This window comes from Camelus dromedarius, unplaced genomic scaffold (genome assembly GCF_036321535.1).
Source record: "Camelus dromedarius isolate mCamDro1 unplaced genomic scaffold, mCamDro1.pat HAP1_SCAFFOLD_114, whole genome shotgun sequence".
Classification (NCBI taxonomy): Eukaryota; Metazoa; Chordata; class Mammalia; order Artiodactyla; family Camelidae; genus Camelus; species Camelus dromedarius.
Window position 1 is genome coordinate 4,176,170 of NW_026989787.1, and position 22,734 is coordinate 4,198,903.

General features: G+C 36.3%; 1 protein-coding gene and 1 long non-coding RNA gene across 4 annotated transcripts in view; one reads left to right on the top strand and one right to left on the bottom strand.

The window, feature by feature from the left end:
• The window catches only part of LOC135320731 (uncharacterized), a 48,341-nt gene extending 28,003 nt beyond the window's left edge, over positions 1–20,338 (bottom strand). The window contains exon 1 of the long non-coding RNA XR_010380001.1: positions 19,969–20,338. This is a non-coding gene — a long non-coding RNA (uncharacterized LOC135320731). The remainder of the gene's footprint in view (positions 1–19,968) is intronic.
• On the top strand, positions 178–18,703 carry LOC135320730 (N-acetylated-alpha-linked acidic dipeptidase 2-like). 3 transcript variants are annotated; one of them, XR_010380000.1, is made up of 9 exons: positions 178–329; positions 1,630–1,695; positions 2,505–3,980; positions 5,937–6,141; positions 7,417–7,524; positions 9,390–9,504; positions 9,885–9,947; positions 12,175–12,259; positions 15,167–18,703. XR_010380000.1 is itself a non-coding variant. In XM_064483812.1 (9 exons), the coding sequence occupies exons 1-5, from the start codon at positions 213–215 to the stop codon at positions 5,982–5,984; spliced, it is 363 nt and encodes a 120-aa protein (XP_064339882.1). In that variant the 5' UTR covers positions 178–212; the 3' UTR covers positions 5,985–6,141; positions 7,417–7,524; positions 9,390–9,504; positions 9,885–9,947; positions 12,175–18,703. The 3 variants fall into 3 exon arrangements, 2 of the variants coding, with proteins under 2 accessions (XP_064339882.1, XP_064339883.1); XM_064483812.1 differs by having other exon boundaries at positions 2,505–2,568; positions 3,913–3,980; positions 12,175–18,703; XM_064483813.1 differs by having other exon boundaries at positions 2,505–2,568; positions 3,913–3,980; positions 5,937–6,068; positions 12,175–18,703.
• Positions 20,339–22,734: the final 2,396 nt, after the last annotated feature.

Genomic DNA, 22,734 nt, shown 5'->3' on the forward strand with positions numbered 1-22,734 from the left:
TTTTAAATGCCTTCCTTTCCAAACAGGTGTGTTATTCTGGGAGATCATCAGGACTTCTGGGTATTTGGAGGTACTGACCTAACCAGTGGAACTGCTGATTTATAAGAAGTAGTCCAGAATTTTGGAAAACTGATTAGTAGAGGTAAATAATGTTTCCTGGGCAAGTGATGACAGAAAGTGACTTGAGTGAATTTTCCTTTGTTTTTAGGCAGATGTACCTAACCATGTATGTTAACAATGATTACAGGCTGGAGACCGAGAAGAACTACCATTTTTGCCAGCTGGGATGCAGAAAAATTTGGACTTCTGGGTTCCATAAATGGGCTGAGGTAACTAAGACAGAAAACGTATCTTCTTGGTCAACATGTATCTCAGGGTAATCACAGATGTGTTCCATTACCTGATATTGTTTTAATTTGGATAAATACTCAAGAAAATTTAAGAAATAGAGTTTGCTTTTGCTTTTACATCAGTTTGGTAAAACAGAACAACCTCTTAATTACTAAGTACAAACCAAGTTTTTCATTATTTTTAAAATATTTTAGTTTCTATTTGTATTTGTTTTGTGATAATTAAGTAAAATCTGTAAGCTCAGAAAATAGTCAAACCTAGGAAGCTGCTTCTGACAAGTGAATTAGCTTATTGAAAATCTGATATAGATCCTTGGCATTAATTTTCAAGTTTTTACAGTTTCCTTGGATTTCTTCTATCTAGGAAAACAACATGCTCTTTTAAGATGACTATACTCTGATTATAGTCTCTCCTTTATGGATTCCGTACTAAATTGTAACCATAGGTATATTTTACCATTTACAAAAGTGCCTGATTGGGAAGTATAATACAATGATTTTGTAAATTGAATTACTCTAAAATTTCAAAGATTTATTTTTAATTCAATTATGATTAATTTTCATTTGTCACTGGCTCTTAATGCTTTATTTTAAAGTGTCTTTCATAGGCCCCCTTCTTTCGTCTTCTTCCCTTAGGCTCTCTGTCCAGTAACTCTAAGTTCTTACATGTTCATGGTAGGCTTGTGTGTTTTTTTTAAAGGCAGGTGCACCAAAAAGCACTTTCCTGTGACTATCCTCTGTTTTGTTCATCATTTATGAGTCCAAGTTTTATAGAATTGATTTGAAGAATGTCATATCTTTCTTATCATTGTGTCTGGTTTTTAAAATGCTTTCCTTCTGACTCATTTCTGCATACTTTAAAATAATAATATGAATCAAATAAGTATGGGAATAAAATCACAGTTACTTGTATCACATTTGATTCCATGTATATTGCAAAGTCTTATTATTATGTTGGTGTTATGAACATGCATTTCATAATACAGTTATTTACATGAATCAGATCTTATTCATTAAGGTCATTTACTTTTAGAAATTTGTAATTTCTTGTGAATACATGTATATAGAAATACATGTGTCTTTCTATAATTTAAGCAGCTTAGAATACAGATAAAATAAATCCAAGATACAAGATAATATGCCTTACATTAATTTAAATTCATGTGAGTTAAAAGACAATTTGAATATTGTTTCCCATTTTCTACTAGCTTCTTGATCATATTCAGCAGCACATTTACCTTTACATATATTTAAGGAATCTTTTTTATTTCTACTGTAGCTCTGTCATAATGGAAACTCTGCAGCAGAATCAGCTGTCATCTATCCCGTGTGGCCAAGTGCAGAGGTGAGAATTCTCATTTGTGGGATGACCAGTCACAGCTTTAAATGTTTTTACTGTAACTGCTCTTATAAGGTAGCAAGCTAGAGAGAGAGAGAGAGAGAAACAGAGAGAAGAAAAGAGTTCTCTCTGCATATTCCCATGTGTGTGATGGCATTAGTCTTCTTCTGCTGTATTTTTCTAGAATGTGTGTGCGTGTGTGCATGTATGTGTGAGAGAGAAATGTCTTGTCTTTGTCCTAATAGCCACTCTTCTCTCCCTCTAGTTTTTTCTCTATCCTCCCCTCCTTTCTTTTTCTTTTTCATCAATATCTTCTCTTTCAAAAAATTCTTGATAAATCAAATTTCCAACTTCCTCACTTTTAATATGGTAAAGTTACTTGGATCCCCAACGTCAAGGGATCTCATACTTTAATGTCTGTAAGGATTGCCAGGGACACCATTTAAAAGTACAGATTTCCAGGCCTTACTTTGAGCAGTTCTCTTCCAGTAGATCCAGGGTGAGGCTGAGCATCTCCGAGCCTTCCCCCTTCATATTATGGTGCAGGGGATCAGGGGCAGTTTTCCTCTGGGTCTCTGTGCTGTTGCTATGAAAAGTGGCTACAGCATCACTAATATTTTTCTTTCTTGTTTTAATTGCATTAATATTATCAAGCAGTTAATAGCATTTTCATAAAATTATGGTCAAAGGCATAGGCGTTTGATTTATAATGGTACCTGCAAACCACTCTTTTACTGAATTAATTTGTTTGTTTTGCTTGTATTTCCACAATTGTAAATGCTGTAAGTTAAGTGACTGCTTTGCTTCAACTACAGGAGAATGTGAAAACACTCCAGGAGAGAGAGGTTGCATATATCAATGCAGACTCATACACAGAAGGTAAATTTTATTTCAGATTGTCATTAAATAGTATACCAGTATTTAAGTCTATCAACTCCAACTCATAAACTAGGATTATCCTCTTTCTATGAGATGCCTCAATAATACCTCCGTTTCTCCATTTTACCAGAGAGAACATTATTATGATTCAAATGAATCAATATGATTCATAACTAAGCTATTGATCCTAATTTCTTTAGAATATTTACCATTTGCCTATCTTGGATTACTACTTAAAACTTTAGTACTTTTGACATTCTTCCTGTGGAGCTATTTTTAAAAGTTGGGGTAAAATATTTCATACAGAAATAGTTCCTGTATGTATTGGACCAACTCTGAAATAAGCACCCACTACAGACTTCCTTTTGACCCTGACATGTGGCATGTGCATCTGTAGGCTTTCATCATATTATGGTTATTTCTAGGTAAGTGTCACAGGACACATGTTAGTTACTGACATGCTCTAGTCTAAAGTCTTGATATTGAATTGAATGAATGAATAAAAACATGAACATTATGGCCTTACCACTTCCTTTGCCAAAGACCCCTAGGTACTGCTGCCGTAATGAGCAATGGCCCTTAGTGTTACTGCAGGAGCTGCGGCCTTAGCAGCAGAGTCCGCCTCTGCAGCCTCCTATCCTGAGTGTGTGCTGCAGCCTCTCTGGCTCCTGAAGAGTTATTTCCACCTTGTGTTTTAGTTTTAGCCAGACTGTTTGTCTGTCTGTCTATTTATCTACCTACCTATCTATCTATTCTAAAATCTTATTTATTTGTTTTTACTGAAGTACATTTGATTTATAATATTAGTTTCAGGTGTACAGCAAAGTTACACAGTTATATACATCATATACATATACATATACATATACATATACATTTTTAGATTCTTTTCCATTATAGGTTATAATAAGATACTGAATATAATTCCCTGTGCTATACAGTAGGTCCTTGTTGTTTATCTTTTTCATATATAATAGTGTATATCTGTTAATCCTGAACTCCTAACATCTCTCTTCCCTTCCCCCTTTCTCCTTGGGTAACCATAGTTTCTTTTCTATGTCGTGAATCTATTTCTGGTTTGTAAATAAGTTCATTTGTATCATTTTTTTGTTTGTTTACATTCCACATATAAGTGATACAATTTGATATTTGCCTTTCTCTGTCTGACATACTTCACTGAATATGATAATCTGTAGGGTCCACCCTATTTTTAATTCTCCAGGAATGATGCCTTCAATTTGAAATCTGTTATATCTTGTTTATAATTAGAAAATAAAGTTAGAATTAAATACAGGTTTGAAGTCCATTTGGAGGTATTAAAATACTCTCTTATTTATTTTGCAGGCAATTATACCTTCAGAGTTGACTGTACACCTCTTCTTTTCCAGTTGGTATATAAACTGACAGAAGAGGTATGTAAATAGATTTGTCATAATGTTTTCTGATGAGTAGATAAGTCAATAACTTTTGTTTTCTAAATTACTAATATTTAAACTGGTGACAGACATAGCTGATTTGTATAAATAACAAATCAGAACGAGCTTTAATACACTTTTTATGTGACATAACTATGAGAACAGTAGTGCTAGTCTCTGTTCTAATAATAGTTCCTAATAATTGTATACATTTGTTAAAATGTGCAGGGTCTGTTGTTTCATGGGGCAGAGTCTCTTTGATGTAACAGAAAGAATACTGAGCTGGGATGGGGAAGCCTTGGCTGTGAAGATTGCCTTGGCTATTCATTCATTCATTCAGCAAGTATTTACTGTGTGGTTACTATGTATCAGATCCTATGAAATGAATTCTAGCAGCAACAGTGATAAAAGGACAAGGTTACTGAATCCAAATACTTTGTAATCTAGAGAGGCCACAGACCTGTAAATGAGGACTCATACTTCACTTGAATATTGGATACTATGTACAGTGGAGGACAGTTGCGGAAGAGAGAAGCTAAGACCCTGGGGTAGCTGGTGAGGTTGGAAAGCATTAGAAGGTGTTCACAGAAGGATTAGTGGTTAGGCTGTAAAATGGAAGGATGTGAAAGTGGGGAGGTTTCTCCTCAGAGGACACAAGACCAAATAAAGACATGGATGTGTGAAAGAACATTTCCTGACCTCTGGGTAATGCAATATAACCTAATTGTAAGGTGTTGGTGAAAAGCTGGTAAGAAACGGGGCCTGACACATAGGCCTAAATGTTCATAAATCTGGTGATGGAGAAATTAAAGAATCTTTAACAAGTTTGTACATTATCATTTTTATTCATTAGAAAAATTACTCTGTATCAGTGCAGTGAATAGGTTAAGCTGTAGTAAGTCTAAAAGCAAAATGGAAATAATTCCACATACTTATTTAGCACACAGGAATTTATAAATACTAGTTATTGATGTAAAAAGTACTCTGAAAATGCTAATGCACTCTAAATCTCTAAAAATTAGGTGATCTACTCATTGAGAATATGTATGCTTCATTTAAATAACCCCCTATTATAGAATTTAACTGTAGAAATGTTTCTTTCAAGTAGGTATCACTTAGATGACAGTGGGAAGTAGATGTCACATCTCTGTGGTCCTGTTTCCCAATCGCCCTTCATCTTGCCCTGTCCTTTTCACTGTTAGTGTCTTTAACATCTCATCCTCCCAAGTGAGCATCCTCCCATGCCCATCACAACTCCCACCATACTGGGAAGCTTAGGTCCTTGATCCTTTTATTGAAATGTCCCATAAAAACATCTTATCTAAAAGCACGCTGTAAAGACAACCCTTGTTGTGGAATCCTTCTCAGGAGATACATTTACACTCTGTCCTACAGAGGAGGCTCCTGCCTTTATAGGAGGGGTAGTAAGAATTTTAGGACCAAGAAGGAGAAGCTTAGGTCTATCCCCTTTGTACATTTATTTAATAAGTATTAAATGTGTAAGTGGTTACCATAATGACAGGATAAATCAAACAGAGATTCTGCTATTAGTGTGTTACCTGTGTAGCCAGGAGAGACTATGATCAAGAATTTTCAAATCCAAGATAGAGATTAAAATCACCAAAGTGAATACAGATAAAAAGTGTGGGAAGCAAAAAATAAATATCTTAGTTTATTATTTTACATGTTGGAATTAAACAGCCTGCTTAATGGGAAATTGCAAATTTTTTTCCAATTTTAAAGCCTCTTTTATGTTAATTTGAATTTAATTTGTATGCCACTTGTATTAGATACAATATATTTGTCTTTCAGAGTTTTTGTTTTAGGTAGTTTTTTAACAGTTTAACTGGGAAATTAAAATGTATCTTTAGAAGTTACATTATCAGGATGAACTAATTAATTGTCCAGAAGAGAAGAGTGAGATTTTATAATCTTTTTTGATTTGATTGTCAGTGGAGGAATCAGACATCATTCATCTGGAGAAATGCTGTTGGTTGCTGAGGGCTCAATCCCGAACTGGATGATTTGATTTAGAGACATTTGGCCCATTGGCTTCACCACCAATTCGTCCATCTCTGAGTGAAGGTGGGAATCCTTCTATTTTCTACAAATGTTCTTTGGTAAACACGTGAGCCTTGTTCCACCTTTGGAGCCTTGTGTAAGTCGGTTTACCTTTCTGCACCTGAATATTCTCATACATAAAATCAGTTTGACCAAGACAATCATTATGAAACTGTGCTCCAGTGCGGTGCCTCAGCATCTGGTGCAAGGTCAGGGTGGTGGACACTAAATAGGCAAAGCTCTAGCTTCCACACGTGACCTCACCTCTTCCTCAGCTGAGTAGTGTCTATTGTATTTCTTTTATATAGAAGAAGGTTCCACTGCTGTATCCTTCCCCCACCCTTAAAAAATTAAGAAACCACTGGACTAGACCATCTCTAAGGTCCTCACTTAGCTCTAAACTTTTCACTACTATATATATATATATATATTAAATGAGGTTTACAAGGAGTAGTTGTGGCTGATAATCATAAAAACTGTATTTGAAATCTGAAAGCTTGGGTTCTGCTTCTGATTCAGACCTTTTTAAAAAAATTTCTTACTTTTAGCAAGTCATTTAACTACTTCTTAGCTTCAATTTTCTGCTCTTTGAGGGCACAGAATTAGATTCTTGAAATAGTCTGTATTCTTCAGGTTTCTAGTGTGTTTTAGAAATATTTGTTAGGGGAGCTAGAACAGACAGGGCTTCCACTTCAGCAGTGCAGTTATGTTTTTACCTTTTTAGAATTAGAGATTGAGAAATCATTTCATTTGAAAACAAAATGATTCCATTTATTTTTTATGAAAAGTTTAAAATCCACAGGATTAGATTATAAATTGCCCTTTTTTTCTGAAATTTAATATATTTATATATACAGATTAAGTAGTACAATGAAGACTGCAGTACAGAATTTCTTTCTCTTATAATATAGTGTGTTAGTTTTCTTTGCTTCATGAAGGAGTTGTATGAAGCTTGTTAATAACAACACAGTATATCTTTGATAGAGTTCAACTTTTCTTCTTTTTTCTTTTTTCTTCTTAGTCTTTCCAAATTAGGATAATTGTGGTCTCTGACTTTTTTCCAGTTAAATTTTTAAAATATATTTTTATTTTTTACATTCTACAATCACTTTTGACTTTTGGAATTAATATAAGATAGAGACAGGTAGGCAGACAAAACCAAACACTAAATGATAGTATTTTCTTCTAGAAAGTTAAATTTTGGTTATAATTATTACAGGGGGGAAAAAAAAAAACTTCCTAAGACAGTGGAAACTACTGATAACTTTTAAAAACTAAGTCAGTTTATGCGAGTCATGCCTCCTTTCATAAGCATGTCATTATTAACAGGAAGTTTGTTGGCTGTGATTTATTCTGTGTTCCTATTTTACAGGTTTATTTAATGCTTTTGGTGAAAATCATGACAGCCACATAGATTTTAAGGAGATATCCTGTGGGTTATCAGCTTGTTGCAGAGGACCTCTGGCTGAAAGACAGAAATGTAAGTGTGTTAAACATCACAAAATTTGGAAGCTACGCAGAGAAAAAAATTAGCATCCATTCATGTAAAAAGTCATCTGATTAAGGCTTGAATTTTCATCCCTTTGGCAAATAGCAATCTCTTGCTGAGGTTTTACTGAGGTCAGTGTAAAGGTTCAATCATCTATTCTTTTTTACTGTGGAGTAATTTAAGATCTTTGTTATTAATAATGGTTGATTTTCCAGATGAATGTACAATTCATGATAAATGAACTACATCATTCATGATGTGTTTGAAAATGTTAAGCATATAGAAAATATTTTCTGGTAGTCTATATAGAAAATTTGTCTTGCTTAACTTGAATTCCAACTTATTTTCTAGCACTGTGTATATTGATATTAGCAAAATTAAATTTATGATAAAACAATTTTATTAAATACTAAATTTATCTTTTAAACCTAGCTAAAATATTATAGCGTAATTTATAAGCATATTACATTAATAAATCTTAACCATATTTGGTTAGGAAAATGCAGCAGTTTACATTTAATTGGAACCTAATTCTTATATATTCACTAGGGTCATTATCTCTGCATATTTCTAAAATACAGCTTCACAAATACTGCGTATTTTGGGTATGATACTTATTAGTTCAATATTCTTTAGTAATGTTGTACTGTGATGTACTCAGTTAATTTAATAGCATAATTAATACATAATTATTACACACACAGGTGTGTGAAGTAGATAATTATTTAATCTTAAAAATTTAGATTTCTTTTATCTTCCCTGATAGTATACCATTACTCTAACCTGGCTTTGTGATAGATTATTTGTTCACATTAAAGTTCTGGTATTAAAGAGGCTGAAGTCTTTGTTTCTCAATTGAGGTTAATTATTGTCTTAAATTTTTTTTTAATTTATTTTTTGCCAGTGGACTAGTGGAAGTTAACTAACTAGACTAACGAGCAATTTTGCTGATATTGATGTTAATTAGCAAAGTGCTGATATTTCGGATTTTTAGCTTGTTGTATATAAACTTCATTGAAGATTTGAGATTGTTCTTAGGCAAAAATATTGGGTGCACATTAATTACACTGGAGAGGCAAAATCTTTATACAGTCATCTCTCATTATCTGCTGAGGATTGGTTCTGAGACCCCCTGAGATACCAAATCCATGGATGCTCAAGTCCTTATGTAAAATGGCATAGTATTTGCATATAACCTATGCACATCCTCCTGTATACTTTCAATCATCTCTAGGTTACTTGTAATACCTAATACAATGTAATTATTTGTAAATACAATGTAAATGATATGTAAATAGTTGTCAGTGAATAGCAAATTCAAGTTTTGCTTTTGAGAACTTTCTGGGAAAATTTATATATATATATATATATAATTTTTGATCTATTGTCTATACCTGTGAATGCAGAACCAATGGATACAGGGGGCTGACTGTACCAGCTTTTTGTTGATTCTTAATGTAGATGGAATATTTTCAACATTGTAAGAATCAACTCTGAAGTGATCAGTTTTAAATATTAGAAATTAATTTAAAAGCTTGAATTACCTTCTCAAAATCTGTGAGATATTGTATAGTAACTTGGCCCTTCTTTTTCAGTTTGCAAGAAATTTAACTTTAGATTTAGGTGAAGGATACAGTTCTCTAAGCTGGCTAATGATATAAGGAGAGAGACTTGTGAAGTGTACAGGAATTCCTACAAGTACAAAGGACTTTAATGACACAATCTCCTCCAAATAAGAACTTAATCCAGAATGTAATTGAGGAACTAAGTAATTTTACTAGGGCAGCTTGTAATAAAATGTATTATACTTCAGAATATGAAAGTAATTTCCCTCCATAAGAATTTCTTTTCTTTAGTTTGCTTCAAGGTATTTGATGTTGACGGTGATGGAGTTCTCTCTAGGGTTGAACTGAGAGACACGTGGTTGCACATTTAGAGGTCTGGAAGGACAACTGCACCGATGATACCCTGGTAAAGTCTGATTGTATACATCTTCTTGAATGTAAACTTCCAACAGGAACATAGAGTGAAGAACTTTTTAAAACAGGTTGAGAAAAAGATTTCTTACTACTTCTAGGTTCTATATTATGCTACTCAAAATATTCATAGCCAAAGATGCAAAATTGGGAAGAGAATTTGCCTTAGAAAATTTAATAAGCTGAATGTATTATATTAAAAAAATGAAACCACTGGAAAATTGTCATAAATTTTTAAGGCAAACAAGCAACCTATTTCTGTAATTAAAAAAAGAAAAAAAAAGTTGACCGAAAATACTTTATACTTCAGCTACTGGCTAATAAAAATGATACCTTCTCTATCCTAACTACTGATTTGGGTTTCTGGTTTTAAAGGAATTACATGTGGATGTATCCAACATTGTAGAAGACACATAGAATGCACATGACACCACAAAGGTGAGTCTAGCAGAGACTAATTTATTCTTTTCTAAAAATACATTATATTCTGAATTGGTATACATACCTTACATATACATACTTGAATCTCTTCTACATCATCCCTGCTAAATGCTTATTTGGACCTGTGGTTACAATACCTCCAAGTTGTCCCTAAGGAAAGCCCATTCCACCTTTAAACAACTCCATTAAGTGTTATTTACATAAAAACATTATATTTTATAAGCTAGGCATTTTATAAAAATTAAGTAGAGACAGCCCTTGACATCTGTAGTTTATAATCTTTACTTCTCCCATTTTAATACATTATGGTAAGACAAAGCTTATATTGAGCAAAAGAAGCCACAGAATAAAAGAACACATTGTACAATTCAATTTATACGAAGTTCTAGAACAGAGACAACTCATGTTAATAATTGTTACAATAGTGATTTTGGAGATGGGTCATTTAACTGGGAAGGACCATAGGATATCTGGGATGATGGAAATTATTTTTTATCTCAGTCTGGGTGGTGTATATAGTTTTAAAATTTTTTTTCAATAATATTGGTGAGGGTCTGTTCTAAGTTTTTTAATAGCAGCCAGAATAAGTGTATAATAGCGGAAACAAGCATGTACTTTACAAAGAATAAAGCCTTGAATTTTTTTTAGTTTCACAACATTTATTAAAGATATTATAATAGGTTTGCCTTAATGTCTATGTATCCCTGTGAAACTGAAGATAATCCATATATGTGAGACACATATGAGTTAATTTGACCCTTTCTATTCAAATGTTGACATGTACCAAGTAGCAGATGGTAGGATGTAGACCATAGTGGTCTTCTACAGGCTTAGAAAAATAAGTAACTTTTTTTTTCAATCACAAATCCAGAAGAAATCATCATAGTCTTATTAACTGACACTCAACAGAAATAAATAATAGAAATGAATTTTTCAGGGCTTGATCTTTGTTTGGCAACTCAGATAACCGTCTTCATTTACTTTTCTGCCCAAAACTAAGGTAGCCATTTCTATTTGGTATATATGAAAACAGAAACATAGGGAAGTTTTTGTTAGGAAATACCTTATGTAGAGATACAATTTCCATTGCCTTTTTTCTGGGTGTTTGATAAGTATGGAGGTTATCATCGCTGTCTATTTTTATGTAAGACCGTGTTTCTTCTTATGGCTGTACTTTTGAACATTAAAAAAAAAAGATCATTTAGCTGCTCCATCTCCGTGTAACCATAATAATGAAATGGTAAAAATTTAGAATAGAATTTGGACCTTTCAACCAAACCTATTACCCATATTCACTGGTGACTAGACTGTGACAATATTACCCATTATTTTGTACCATTACATTGGTGTTAATATACTTTTATGGAAGTTGCATCATGAAAGCCAATAATTACCATCATAGTGCTTTAAAATCTTTTCTTATAATACATGGTATTATATATTGAATGAATACATGAATATCATTAATAATAAATATTAAATATAATTAAATAATAAATCATTAGATAATAAAAATATAATTAAGTAATAAAAGCTAAGAACATTATTATTCATCTAGGATTGTTAAGGTGATTGTTCAAAACATGAAGTAAGAAGCATTTGGTTATATTTTTGCCTGCCAAGAAATATTGTCTACTGTATATAAATGTAATTTTTGGTACACTTTGACACCAAAAAAAAAAAAATACTGCTTTATTCAACTTGTGAAAGTAATGTTAAATTTTATTTTGAGGAAATGTTAATATAGATACTCATTTATTATATATATTTAGTTTTTTTAAATCTCTTAAGAAGTCTAATAATATTGCCAGATGTTTTAAAGAAGATCTTAGAAAATTGTTAGGGTCAAAGGGCATAATCCAGAGAGTTTGGAAAGATGCTTTCAAAGTTAGTAAATAGTCCTTTTTCTCTAACCAGAACCTTTTGTGGGTTCTGTTAGCAAACTTCACCTTGAACCAGAAGATACTGTGAGTTATTTCCCAGGTCTTACTGGAGGAAGAAGATTTTTGGTGATAAATTGCCCACGTTGTGACTGACTACTTCAGAGTTTGGTTACTTTTGAACTTATTCTTGCTGGCCTACTTTCAGATGAACACATAGCATCTACGTTAAATCATTAGTTTTCTTTCAGACAAATGACCATTGCAAGTTTAATAAAACAGATTTTATTCAAATATAAGAAGATGAAGATTTAAGATATTCTTAAATATTGTTTCTCTTTCAGAATGGCCATCTTAACTCTAGAGGAATATCATCTCTGGAGTGTGAAAAATGTTCTTGCCAATGAGTTTTTGAATCTACTTTTCCAGGTATGTTTAAGGTAAATGACAGAGACCGAGGGCAGTGGTATCAGTAGTTCTACATCTTTTCCATTATGTAGTAGTTAGACAACTAGACTACAAAACCATATATTGTCAAAAGAACTGCATTAACCTGTACACCACCTGCAGATGGTAAGTTAGAGCGTGCGTGCTTCTCAGAGTCACAATGTGCATGATAGGAAAATAGAGTATAGCTGATAATGTTTATCTTAATAACTCATGATAGAGCAGATTGTAGACACATAGAAAAGAATTTAAAATGTAAAAGCCATTATAATTTGCTATTTTTCTTTACTTTTTTTTTTTTTAAGACCCTTCCTAACAAGTAAGGTAGTGTGGACAGAGACAAAGATCATAAGTCGGCAGCTGTAAATTTTTCACAAAGTATACAATCTTTCCAGTTAGGAGGTTATTTTAGATCCAAATCTGTTTCTTAATTTTCTTTTATTCTTTCTTTCTTTCTTTTTTTTTTTTCTTTTTTTAATTTAGTTCTTTAGAAGGTCCAAAAAAGATTGAAGGAGAAAGGAGGAAAAAAAGCTGTCAGGGGTGAACATGAAATCATAAAACTTGCCAGATTTTAACTATTTTCCAGTTAAAGTAGTTCTCTTTGCTGCAATTTAAAGAAACAACTTATAGTTTCCCATTTTTCATAGTTCTTCATAAATATATGTTGATTTAATAGTACTTTACAGGGTGTGAGTAGGGACAGACTGGAAGTTCAAGATTTGTAAATACTGACAGGTATCTATAGAATAGATAAACAAGTTTATACTGTATAGCACAGGGAAATATATTGAAAATTTTGTAGTAGCTCATGGGGAAAATATATGAAAACAAATATACGTATATTCGTAAAGTACTGAAAAATTGTGCTGTACACCAGAAATTGACACAACATTGTAAACGGACTATAACTCAGTAAAAAAATAAAAACAAGATAAAACTGTTAGAACACTATAAAAAAGGTAGTATTTTAGATTTTTCTTATTTTATTCTCCTTTTCTTATAAAAGCACCCTTATGAAGATCAATAAGGCTTGATATTTTTATATCTATCATGATCCTCCATTGTAAATACAGAGTAACCTGCCTGTGACACAGCTATGTTAGAATAAATGAAAATTGAACTCTTCCTGACAGCTAATAATTAATGTATATTTAAAGCATATGAAATCTGATAAGTCTATGATACCCATTTAAATCAATCAGTTGCTCCACTGTCAGTTATCAGCCAGGATCTAAGTTGATGTTTTTATAAAATATAAATACATATAAAAATAATATAAACCTACTATAAACAGAAATGACTTGCTTAGTAATATGAAAATTGAGCAGCTATTTTTATCTCATTTAAAATGATGTCCTCAATTACTTTAAGTTATCATTAATTATATAAACATTTTGACCACTTAAGTTTGTGTCTGAGTCACCTTGCAGCTCTTACATAGCAAAGCATTTTGAACTTTTATATTGCCTTTCCTATTTTCTCATGTTTATCAGGGACTTGCATAGGCACTATTTTTTCTAGGACTCTATAAACAGATGTATGCCTGAGATTTTCTTTTGTGTCTGTGTTTCTAGCATATTACTGACAGATTTTTTTGTTGGTTATCAATCTAATTTTTTTTCTTGGTATATATAGTCCTTTCAGCCCTTTCAAGTATATATATATGTAGTCAGTTTACAATGTGTCAATTTCTGGTGTACAGCACAATGCTTCAGTCATACATGAACATACATATATTAATTTTCATACTTTTTCACCATAAGTTACTACAAAACAGTATTGGATATAGTTCCCTGTGCTATACAGTATGAACTTATTTATAAATTGGGAGTTTGAGATTTGCAGGTACTAAATATTAACATTACATTTTATGATGCTTACTTTATCCCATATTCAGACATGCTTTTAAAACTTAATTTTCACTTAATATATAAGTAATCAGACTTACTCTAAATTGTTTTATTTTCTGTCTGTTTCTAAAATAGAATTAGCTAGTAAATTCAGTGGTAAAAGCTTGAATTATACTTTTATTTTATTTGCCAAGATCCCACTTCTGGCTGACCATTTTGGGTATTTAAGTATAAAGTAAGTAAATGTCAGTAGAATTAGGAAACCATTCCTGTGGTAATATTATATTCAGTCCTTTCAAATAAACTCAGTGCCCAATATTTTGCAGAGGAAGCATTCTAAACATGATCAGGATCTTCTATCTTGTACGTTTGTCAGAAAGCGTCAAATGTTAAACAGTTTGATAAACAGAATAGTGCACCACGCTGACCCCTACCTATATCCATGCTCTAATCCTGAAATCTGTGAATATGCTATTTTACATGGCAAAGGGGATTTTGCAGATGTATCAGGTTAAGGACTCTGAGACAGGGAGATTAGCCTGGATTATCTACATGGGCCTAGTGTAACAACAGGAGTCCTTAAAAATTGAAAATCTTTCCCAGCTGTGGTCAGAAAGATATGACTTTGGAAGAAGGATTAGAAAGCTGTAAAGCTGTTAGCTTTGAAGATAGAGGAAGGGCCATGGGTAAAGAAATGTGGGTGAACTCTAGAAGCTGGAAAAGACAAGGAAATATATTCTTCCCTTGACCTACAGAAGGGCATACAGCCCTGCTGACATCTTGATTTTTAGCCAAATGATACCTGTTCCTGACTTGACCTACAGAACCATAAAATAATAAGTTTGTGTTGCTTTAAGCTGCAAAATTTGTGATAATTTGTTACAGCAGTGATAAAAATAAATATAGGGGAGGTAATCCAACTTTATGGATTGGAGGGCTCAGCATTTTAAAGATGTCAGTTCCCCTTCAACTGATTCAAAGATTTATATGTGCACATCAAAATCCCCAACACTTAATTGTTGTTACTGTTTTTTTGTAGAACTTGACAAGCTGAATCTAAATACATAGAGAAGCGTGAAGGGCCAACAATAGCCAAGATGATATTAAAGAACAATGTTAAAGGACTTATAAAACAATATTAAGTCTATGTGATAACTACCTAAAGTTAGACATATAGACCAATGGAACAGCATTGAATTAAACCCTGTACCATACATGAACAGTAACTTTAGATAGATTATAAATCTAATATATTTGAAACATAAAGCAAAGCATCTGGGGGAGGGTAAAGCTCAGGTGGAATGTGTGCTTAGCATGCATAAGGTCTTGGGTTCAACTCCCAGTGCCTCCATTAAAATAAATAACCTAATCCCCCACCAAAATAAAGCATCTAGAAAATAGTGTAGGAGATAGTTTAATGACTTTGAAGTGGCAAAGAGTTCTTAAACCAGACAAAGCATGAAACATAAGAGTTTTAAGTTGGACTTCAGTAAAATTAAGAATTATTTTTATCAAGAGATACCATTAAGAAAGTGAAAAGCTAAGCCACACGGTGGGAAAATATATTTGCTATACCTATATCCAACAAAAGACTTGTATCTAGGGCATATAAAGAACAAAAACCAGCGGAGAAAAAGGCAGAACCTCAATATAAAAATATGCAAAATAATTGAACAGGTGCTTCACACACACACAAAAAAATCCACATAAGCTATGAAAAGGGGCTGACCTCTTTAGTAATAATGGAAATATGTACTAAAACCACACTTGGAACACCATTAGACATCCACTAGAATAGTTAGTTGTTAAGTGATATGAAGCATTGGTGAGGGCAGCAAGCAATGGGGACTCTTACACATGGCCAGCGGGAATATAAATTCTTACAAATACTTTGGAAATAGGCTTTTTGAATGAAAGTTATATATGTGTGTGTGTGTGTGTGTATATGTACACACACACACATACACATACACACACACCCACACCCTATTACCAAGGGTAACCCATGTGTGTACCCTTCAGAAACTTCTACATATGAGCACCAAAGGACATCCAGAAAATTCTCATAATCAGTATTTGTTATACCCCCAAATAGAAAATGACCCAAACACTTGTCAACAATAAATACATAACCATAAGTGGTGGCACATGCATACAAATTGTATACTTTAAAGCAATAAAAAATATACTAGTTTACAGAAAACACTAGTGGATGAATCTTACATAATGTTGAGTGGAAAGTACGGGACCATAAATTTCAAAAGCAAAAAAACCAATCCATGGTGGCTGAATTTAGGATGGTGAATCCATCAAAGGGGTGCCGTAGTAACTGGGAAGAAACCCAAAGTGGAACAGCAATGTCCTGTTTCTTGACTGGATGAAGGTTACATAGATGTGTTTACTTTGTGAAAAATCACTGAGCTGTATACTTAAGATGTGTTCACATTTAAGCATGTATATTATATTTGCATTCTTTAAAAAAAAAGTTTGCTTGCAAAAAAAGATATCCAAAGCCCAAGTATTTATCAGTAGGAGAATGGATAAAACAAATGATAGTATATTCAAACAATGGAATACTACTCAACAATAAAAAAGAATCAACTACTGATACAAGGATGAACCTCAAAAGCCTAATTTATACATTTCATTGTCAGGTAAATTTTAACTCAGAAGGTAAACAAAACTAAACAGGCATGTGCCCTGGGGGGAGGGGTGCTGTAGCCTTTGTCTCCTCAGACCTGTGCCATTACTGGCACATCTCGCAAGAAGAGAGGCAGGGCTCAGCCACAGCTACCATCTCCTCCTGTGCATAGTGCCTGGGCAGGGGCGGGGCTGAGGCCTGAATCTGCACGTGGGGGCTCCACAACCTCCTAGGCAGGACTGAGACTTGTTTATAGCCTGAGGCAGAGAGGATCTTTCTACCCTGACACCTCAGAGTACTTGTGCTGCCAAGAGAAACAAGGAGCTAAGATTTGGCACAGAGCATAGGTGGGGCTGTTCCGCAGTCTTCCCCGAGCCCACCTACAGACCGCCTACCCGAGGCAGAGCAGGCAGCTGCACAGAGCAGCAGAGTGACCAGCACGAGGAGAGGGCAGGTGGGCAGCCACCCACCTTCCTGGCAGGAACACAGCTCCTGACCACGGTGCTGGGACTGGGTGTGATCTGCCCACCTGCCTCCCCCTGATCACAGCATCTGACTGGCATCAGGAGGGGGAGTGACCTGCCCGCCCACCGGGTAAGAGCTCAGCTCCTGACCTAGTGTTAGGAGGGGACACAATCTGCTACCCAACAGCCACTGAGAGCAGCACAGATGAGGGCGCCAACAGAAGACCTATGAAACAGCAAGCTGAGTTCACGAAGCAGGGGGAAGATACAAAGACCTGTCAATCAAATCATTAAGGGCACACCATCTCCAGGTTAAGTAGGTAACTGATACTCCTTAAGCCACGGTGCCAGAGAGATATGAGCAATGTGAAGAAGCAGAGAAACCACTCCCAATTAAAAGATCAAGAGAAATCCCCTGAAAGCATGATCAAGGAAAAAGACATTGATGGCCTACTAGATCAAGGTTTCAAAAAAAGAGTGATCAAAGTACTGAAGGAACTAAAAAAAAAAGTGTTTAGGGATATAAAATTTGTCAAAAATGAAATAGAAACTATAGAGAAGAACCAAGTAGAAGTAGTAAACTCATTGTCTGAGATGAGAGCTGACCTAAAGGCTGTGCAAAGCAGACTAGAAAATACAGAAGAACAAGTATGTGATCTAGAAGACAGGAAAACAGGAAGCACCCAATCAGAACAGCTGAGAGAAAAACAAATAAAAAACAATGGAAACAATATACGGGACCTACGGGGTAATATAAAGTGTGCCAATCTATGCATAATAGCAGTTCCAGAAGGGAAAAAAGAACAAAGGGGATTGAAAAGGTATGGGAAGGACTCATGACTGAAAACTTCCCAAACCTAAAGAAGGAATCATATCCAAGCACAGGAGGCTCAGAGGGTCCCAAACAGGAAGAACCCAAACATACCCACACCAAGGCATATCCTAATCAAGATAGCCAGAGTCAAGGATAAAGAAATGATCCTAAAGGAAGCAAGAGAAAAACAGAGTGAGTTACAAGGGAACCCCCATAAGGTTTTCAGCTGATTTCTCTACACTGTTTACAACAGCTAAGACATGGAAACAGCCTAAAATGTCCATCAACAGATGACTGGATAAAGATGTGGGATATTTATATGATGGGATACTATTCAGCCACAAAAACTGACAACATAACGCCATTTGCAGAGACATGGATGCTCCTGGAGAATGTTATTCTAGGTGGAGCAGAACAGAAAGAGAAAGAGGAATACCATATGAGATCACTCATGTGTGGAATGTTAAATATATGCAATGTCTTGTGGTAACTCACAGCAAAAAAAAAAAAGTGACAATGAATGTATGTACGTTCATGTATAACTGAAAAATTGTGCTCTACACTGGAATTTGTCATAACATTGTAAAATGACTATTACTCAATAAAAAATGTTTAAAAATAAGTAAAATAAAATATAACCTTTAAAATACTGTATAATGAGAGGTGTGATGTTCTAGTATCTGTTCTAAGAAGTACGTTAGACACACATAAGAATAACCAATGGTCAGAAAGATCACATGTTACCAGCTACCACCCCATGCAAATTAATGGCATTTAGGAGATATTCATATATGTATGTACATATGTAAAATATGTATTATATATATGTAAATCAAATAAAATATTATAATCTAATGTAAAATCATATCAGCAAAAGCACTGTGCTGACATAAGTATCTTGGTGTAAATAGATTACAATTTTTTATTAAGTTGTCATAATGGGAATATTGTGAACCAAGTGGAAGTTGTAAAAAAAAAAAGTCATCCAAAAAAAAAAAAAATCCTGACTACATGAAAAGATGCACAGTTACTATAAGGCCTCTCCCCTTATTTACTATCAGTGTGAGAAAGTCTCTTGGAATAAGTTAGGAGAATTAAAAACTCTTAACAAGACACAAAAATGCACTCTCTGTTAAAGAAAATAAACCAAAAGAAAAAACAAATGAATGGACAATTAAGATCCTACAGATAAAAATACCAATTTTTATGGGAAATATAGCCTTAAAATAAAAAATGAGATTATATTCTAATTTCACCTTTTGAATAAAGATATACAAAATTTAGCTGAATACCTTCGTATTTTGCACTTACGAAGAAAAAATGTAATTGCAATGAAAAAACAGCCATTATCCTGCCTTTTGAGTATTCTAAAGTTTTAGGTTTGAATATATTTCATCTTAAATGGTCTTAAGCACTATGCAGTGGTTGGTGTTTTAAAAATACCACTGTGTGTGGAACTTCTAAAAGTGATTCAAAAAATTTATATTTTTGTAATAATTTAGTAATGGCCCGGATATTATTTTTAACAAGACTACTCACCATGGAATGCTGCAAGATTTTTTCGATGAGTTTATATTCACACATGTTGAAGATTTTCACTATATTACGAGAAAATGTCAACCATGGCAGTATTTTGACTTGAAAACGAGATAAGATGAGAAGCATATTTTAAGTATAAAATAAATGATTGCATGCCTTTAAAGACAAGAAAGTAAAAGCATGATAAACTCTGACTTTGACACACTTAAAATATAAAAATTAACATAATGTGATTTACACACTTCTCTTTAACTCTTTCAGTACTTTCTCAGCCCCTTTCCCATTACACCTGCGTCCCCGCTCCTGACCCGCGGTGTACACACCCCCGATCACACTGGGGAGCGGGGACCCGGGCAGTGAGGACCAGGGACGAGGACACTCACCCGCTCCCGGCGGGCGAGGAGAATAGTCGAAGCGGGCCCGCCAGCGCACCCGTCCCCTCCTGCCCAGCCGGCCGGGGCCCTAGCTCGGTCAGGTCCACACACACCCCGGCAGGAAGCGGGCGCAGGCAGTGGGAAACCGGCGTAACTTCAGACAGCGGGCGGGGAGCGTCCTCCCGCGGACACGCAGGGAGCGCTGTCCTGGAGCCTCCATGGCGCCGCCCGCTCAGTGCTGAGGAAAACAAGCTCCGCCCCCAGGGAAGATGCTGGCTGCTGACGCGGACTGCGCATGCGCACCGCCACCTAAGACACGCTGGCTTCGCGCGCCCCCTGCAGGTCCTCGAGGGCGGTGCAGGATACTCAGAACTCACCGTAGAACACATGAACCCTCCCAGCCAGGATGCTAAATCACTGGAAATCTCAGTGCCCTGGCCTCTTTGTTGGTGGCACTGGCGATGCGCTCATCCAGCCATGCCTGCTCTCTTGCCTGGCACATGCCTCAGTCTTTGGAATCCCGCTTGAATCAGATTCTGTTCTGGAGGAAGGACAGGTGCAGAAGAATCTCAAAATTCCAGACTTAGAAGATGATCAGGAACCCAAACTCAACTCTGTCAACTCCCTGGGGTCCCCTGAGGAGTGTGGTTTTCTCAGACCATCTGCCCTGTGTCAGGAGCAGACGAAGCCTCAGGTATCTTAGAGAGGCTATCATGCAGCACATGCTTTGGAAGGTTCTCAGTTCTGACCTGCATGATCTTGAGACCCTTTTGTAACTCCTAACACTGTTTTCTCATACCTATAGTGATGGTTTTTGACGACTGAGTTAATCCTCTTACAATGCTGAGGTGCTATTCCTTGGAAAAGAGAATATTTTGAAGGGATCAACTGTTTATCACTTCCCCCTAATTAAGTATGTTTTTAAAATTAGAAATGTTTCAGGGGGCACTCAGGTCCTCCTCTTGCACCAGTTCCTGGTGTTGCCAGTTTCTGCTCTGAGCTCCAGATCCTGATCCTGCCGGTGGTCTATGGTGATGCCAGTGTGTGCATGCTCTTCCTTGTGCACTGGTGTGGAAAGGAGGCAGCCCTTCCCCTACATGTGGCTGCAACATTCTGACACTCAAAGCAGGCACAATGAAGAATCAGCTAGAGCCCCCGGTACCAGCTGTCCCAGGTAGAAACATCACCTTCACCACAGTGTTCCTGTGCTCCTATCAGGCCTTCACTACTCCCAGCAGGCCATGCATGAGCAGTGTGACAGGTGACTGCCTGTCCCAGCACAGCATGGTGGTGATGATCCCACCTTATCTGTTTGTCTTTAGAGTGTCCCCACACCTCTCTGAGCTTCACTTTGCTCTTCTCACAGGCAGGGTTGTACAGGCATGAACCTCACAGTGTTATGATAGGTAGTCATGGTAGCTGCTCACCCAGTGGCAGGCTCTGCCGAGAAGGCTGCTGGGAGTGCTGTGTGTCTTCACACTTGTCCTTCACTCTCCCCAATGAAAACACACTTGGCCTTATCCTTCCCTGGCCTGTGGCCTTTCTGTGTTTGCAAAAGAACATGGAAACAATCTGTTTGCAAAGAAGTTTTGAGGTTTTGTCCATCTGGTCCAGGAAATGCTGACTCTGCTAGATGTGCTGTTGGGTGGGCTCTCATGGGAGAGGCTTGGGCAGGACTTCCCTTGGCAATAAGCTGCCCCACCCAGGCCTTTCCATGATCCAGACTCCTGGGACCAGGGTGCAAATCCCCAGCTCCCCACTTGTTAACAATGTGACCTGGGCAACTTTCTCAAACCCAAGCTTTGTCCACCCAACGTCATCAGAGATGGGGGATAACAGGATGTCCTGCACAGAGTGTCTGTGCAGATTAAGTGAGGTAGAACAGACAGAAGTGGTGGGGCCTGGCCCATTGGTTGGCAGAAGGGAGCTCACCATGTGCAGCAATTTCCGTGGGTCACCCAGCAATCTGCCCAGAGGCTTAGCCGCTCCATCACTATCATGTGTCTGAAGTCCACTTAACCACATGGGAGAGAAACAAACACATATTCTGAGTGTAGCTGTCACAGGGAAAAGTGTATCTGAGCTGGGAGTAATACCAGAGAGTGATCAGGATTGTGGAAGATTCCCCTTGAGTTTGAGCAGACTGGAGCTGCCCTCCAGAGCCTTGGGTTAGTGAGGATGGGCTTGTAGAAATGCCTCTCTCCTTTACCCATCAATGCTAGGTCCTGCGGGTACTGAGTCCCACAATCGGTGTGCTGCTAGTGCCCTCAGCACAGAGAAAAACCCAGGGGTTCCCACAAGGCTTCGGCCATGTCCTCTGCTTCCTGAACTCCTATTCTGGTGACCCCACCTGGGATGCAGAGATGAGGTGAGGCAGGGGCTTGTGCTGTCAAAACCACTGCTCTACCCTGGGAATCTGACACACAGTAGGTGCTCGGTAAGTCATTGTTGAATGAACAGCAATACTGGGCCAATTTTCTGTGGGTGTCTGTGCCCCCAGATCAGGGACCCCTCAGGGCCCACCTCACAAGTGACATGAAAATAATAATGCCACCAGGAGCAATAACAGTTCCTCAGAATAAGTGGGCTTTTCCAAGCACTCTCCACCTGTTGCAAAGGCCTCCCAGCAGGGAAGTGGGCTGTCAGGGGCAACACTGCACTCTCCACTGTAACAAGGAGAAAGCCAAGGGCCACAGAGAGGAGTGCCTTTCCAGTGTCACTGCTCACTTTCCCACCTTTTGGGAGACTGGGAGGCTTTTCTACTACATTCTGGCT

Excerpts from the sequence above, each read along its gene's own strand:
- LOC135320730 (XM_064483812.1), top strand. The coding sequence starts at position 213 with ATGTACCTAACCATGTATGTTAACAATGATTACAGGCTGGAGACCGAG. Across the intron at positions 2,569-3,912 it reads TGCAGACTCATACACAGAAG|GCAATTATACCTTCAGAGTT; the intron begins GTAAATTTTATT and ends TTTATTTTGCAG. Across the intron at positions 3,981-5,936 it reads TATATAAACTGACAGAAGAG|TGGAGGAATCAGACATCATT; the intron begins GTATGTAAATAG and ends TTTGATTGTCAG.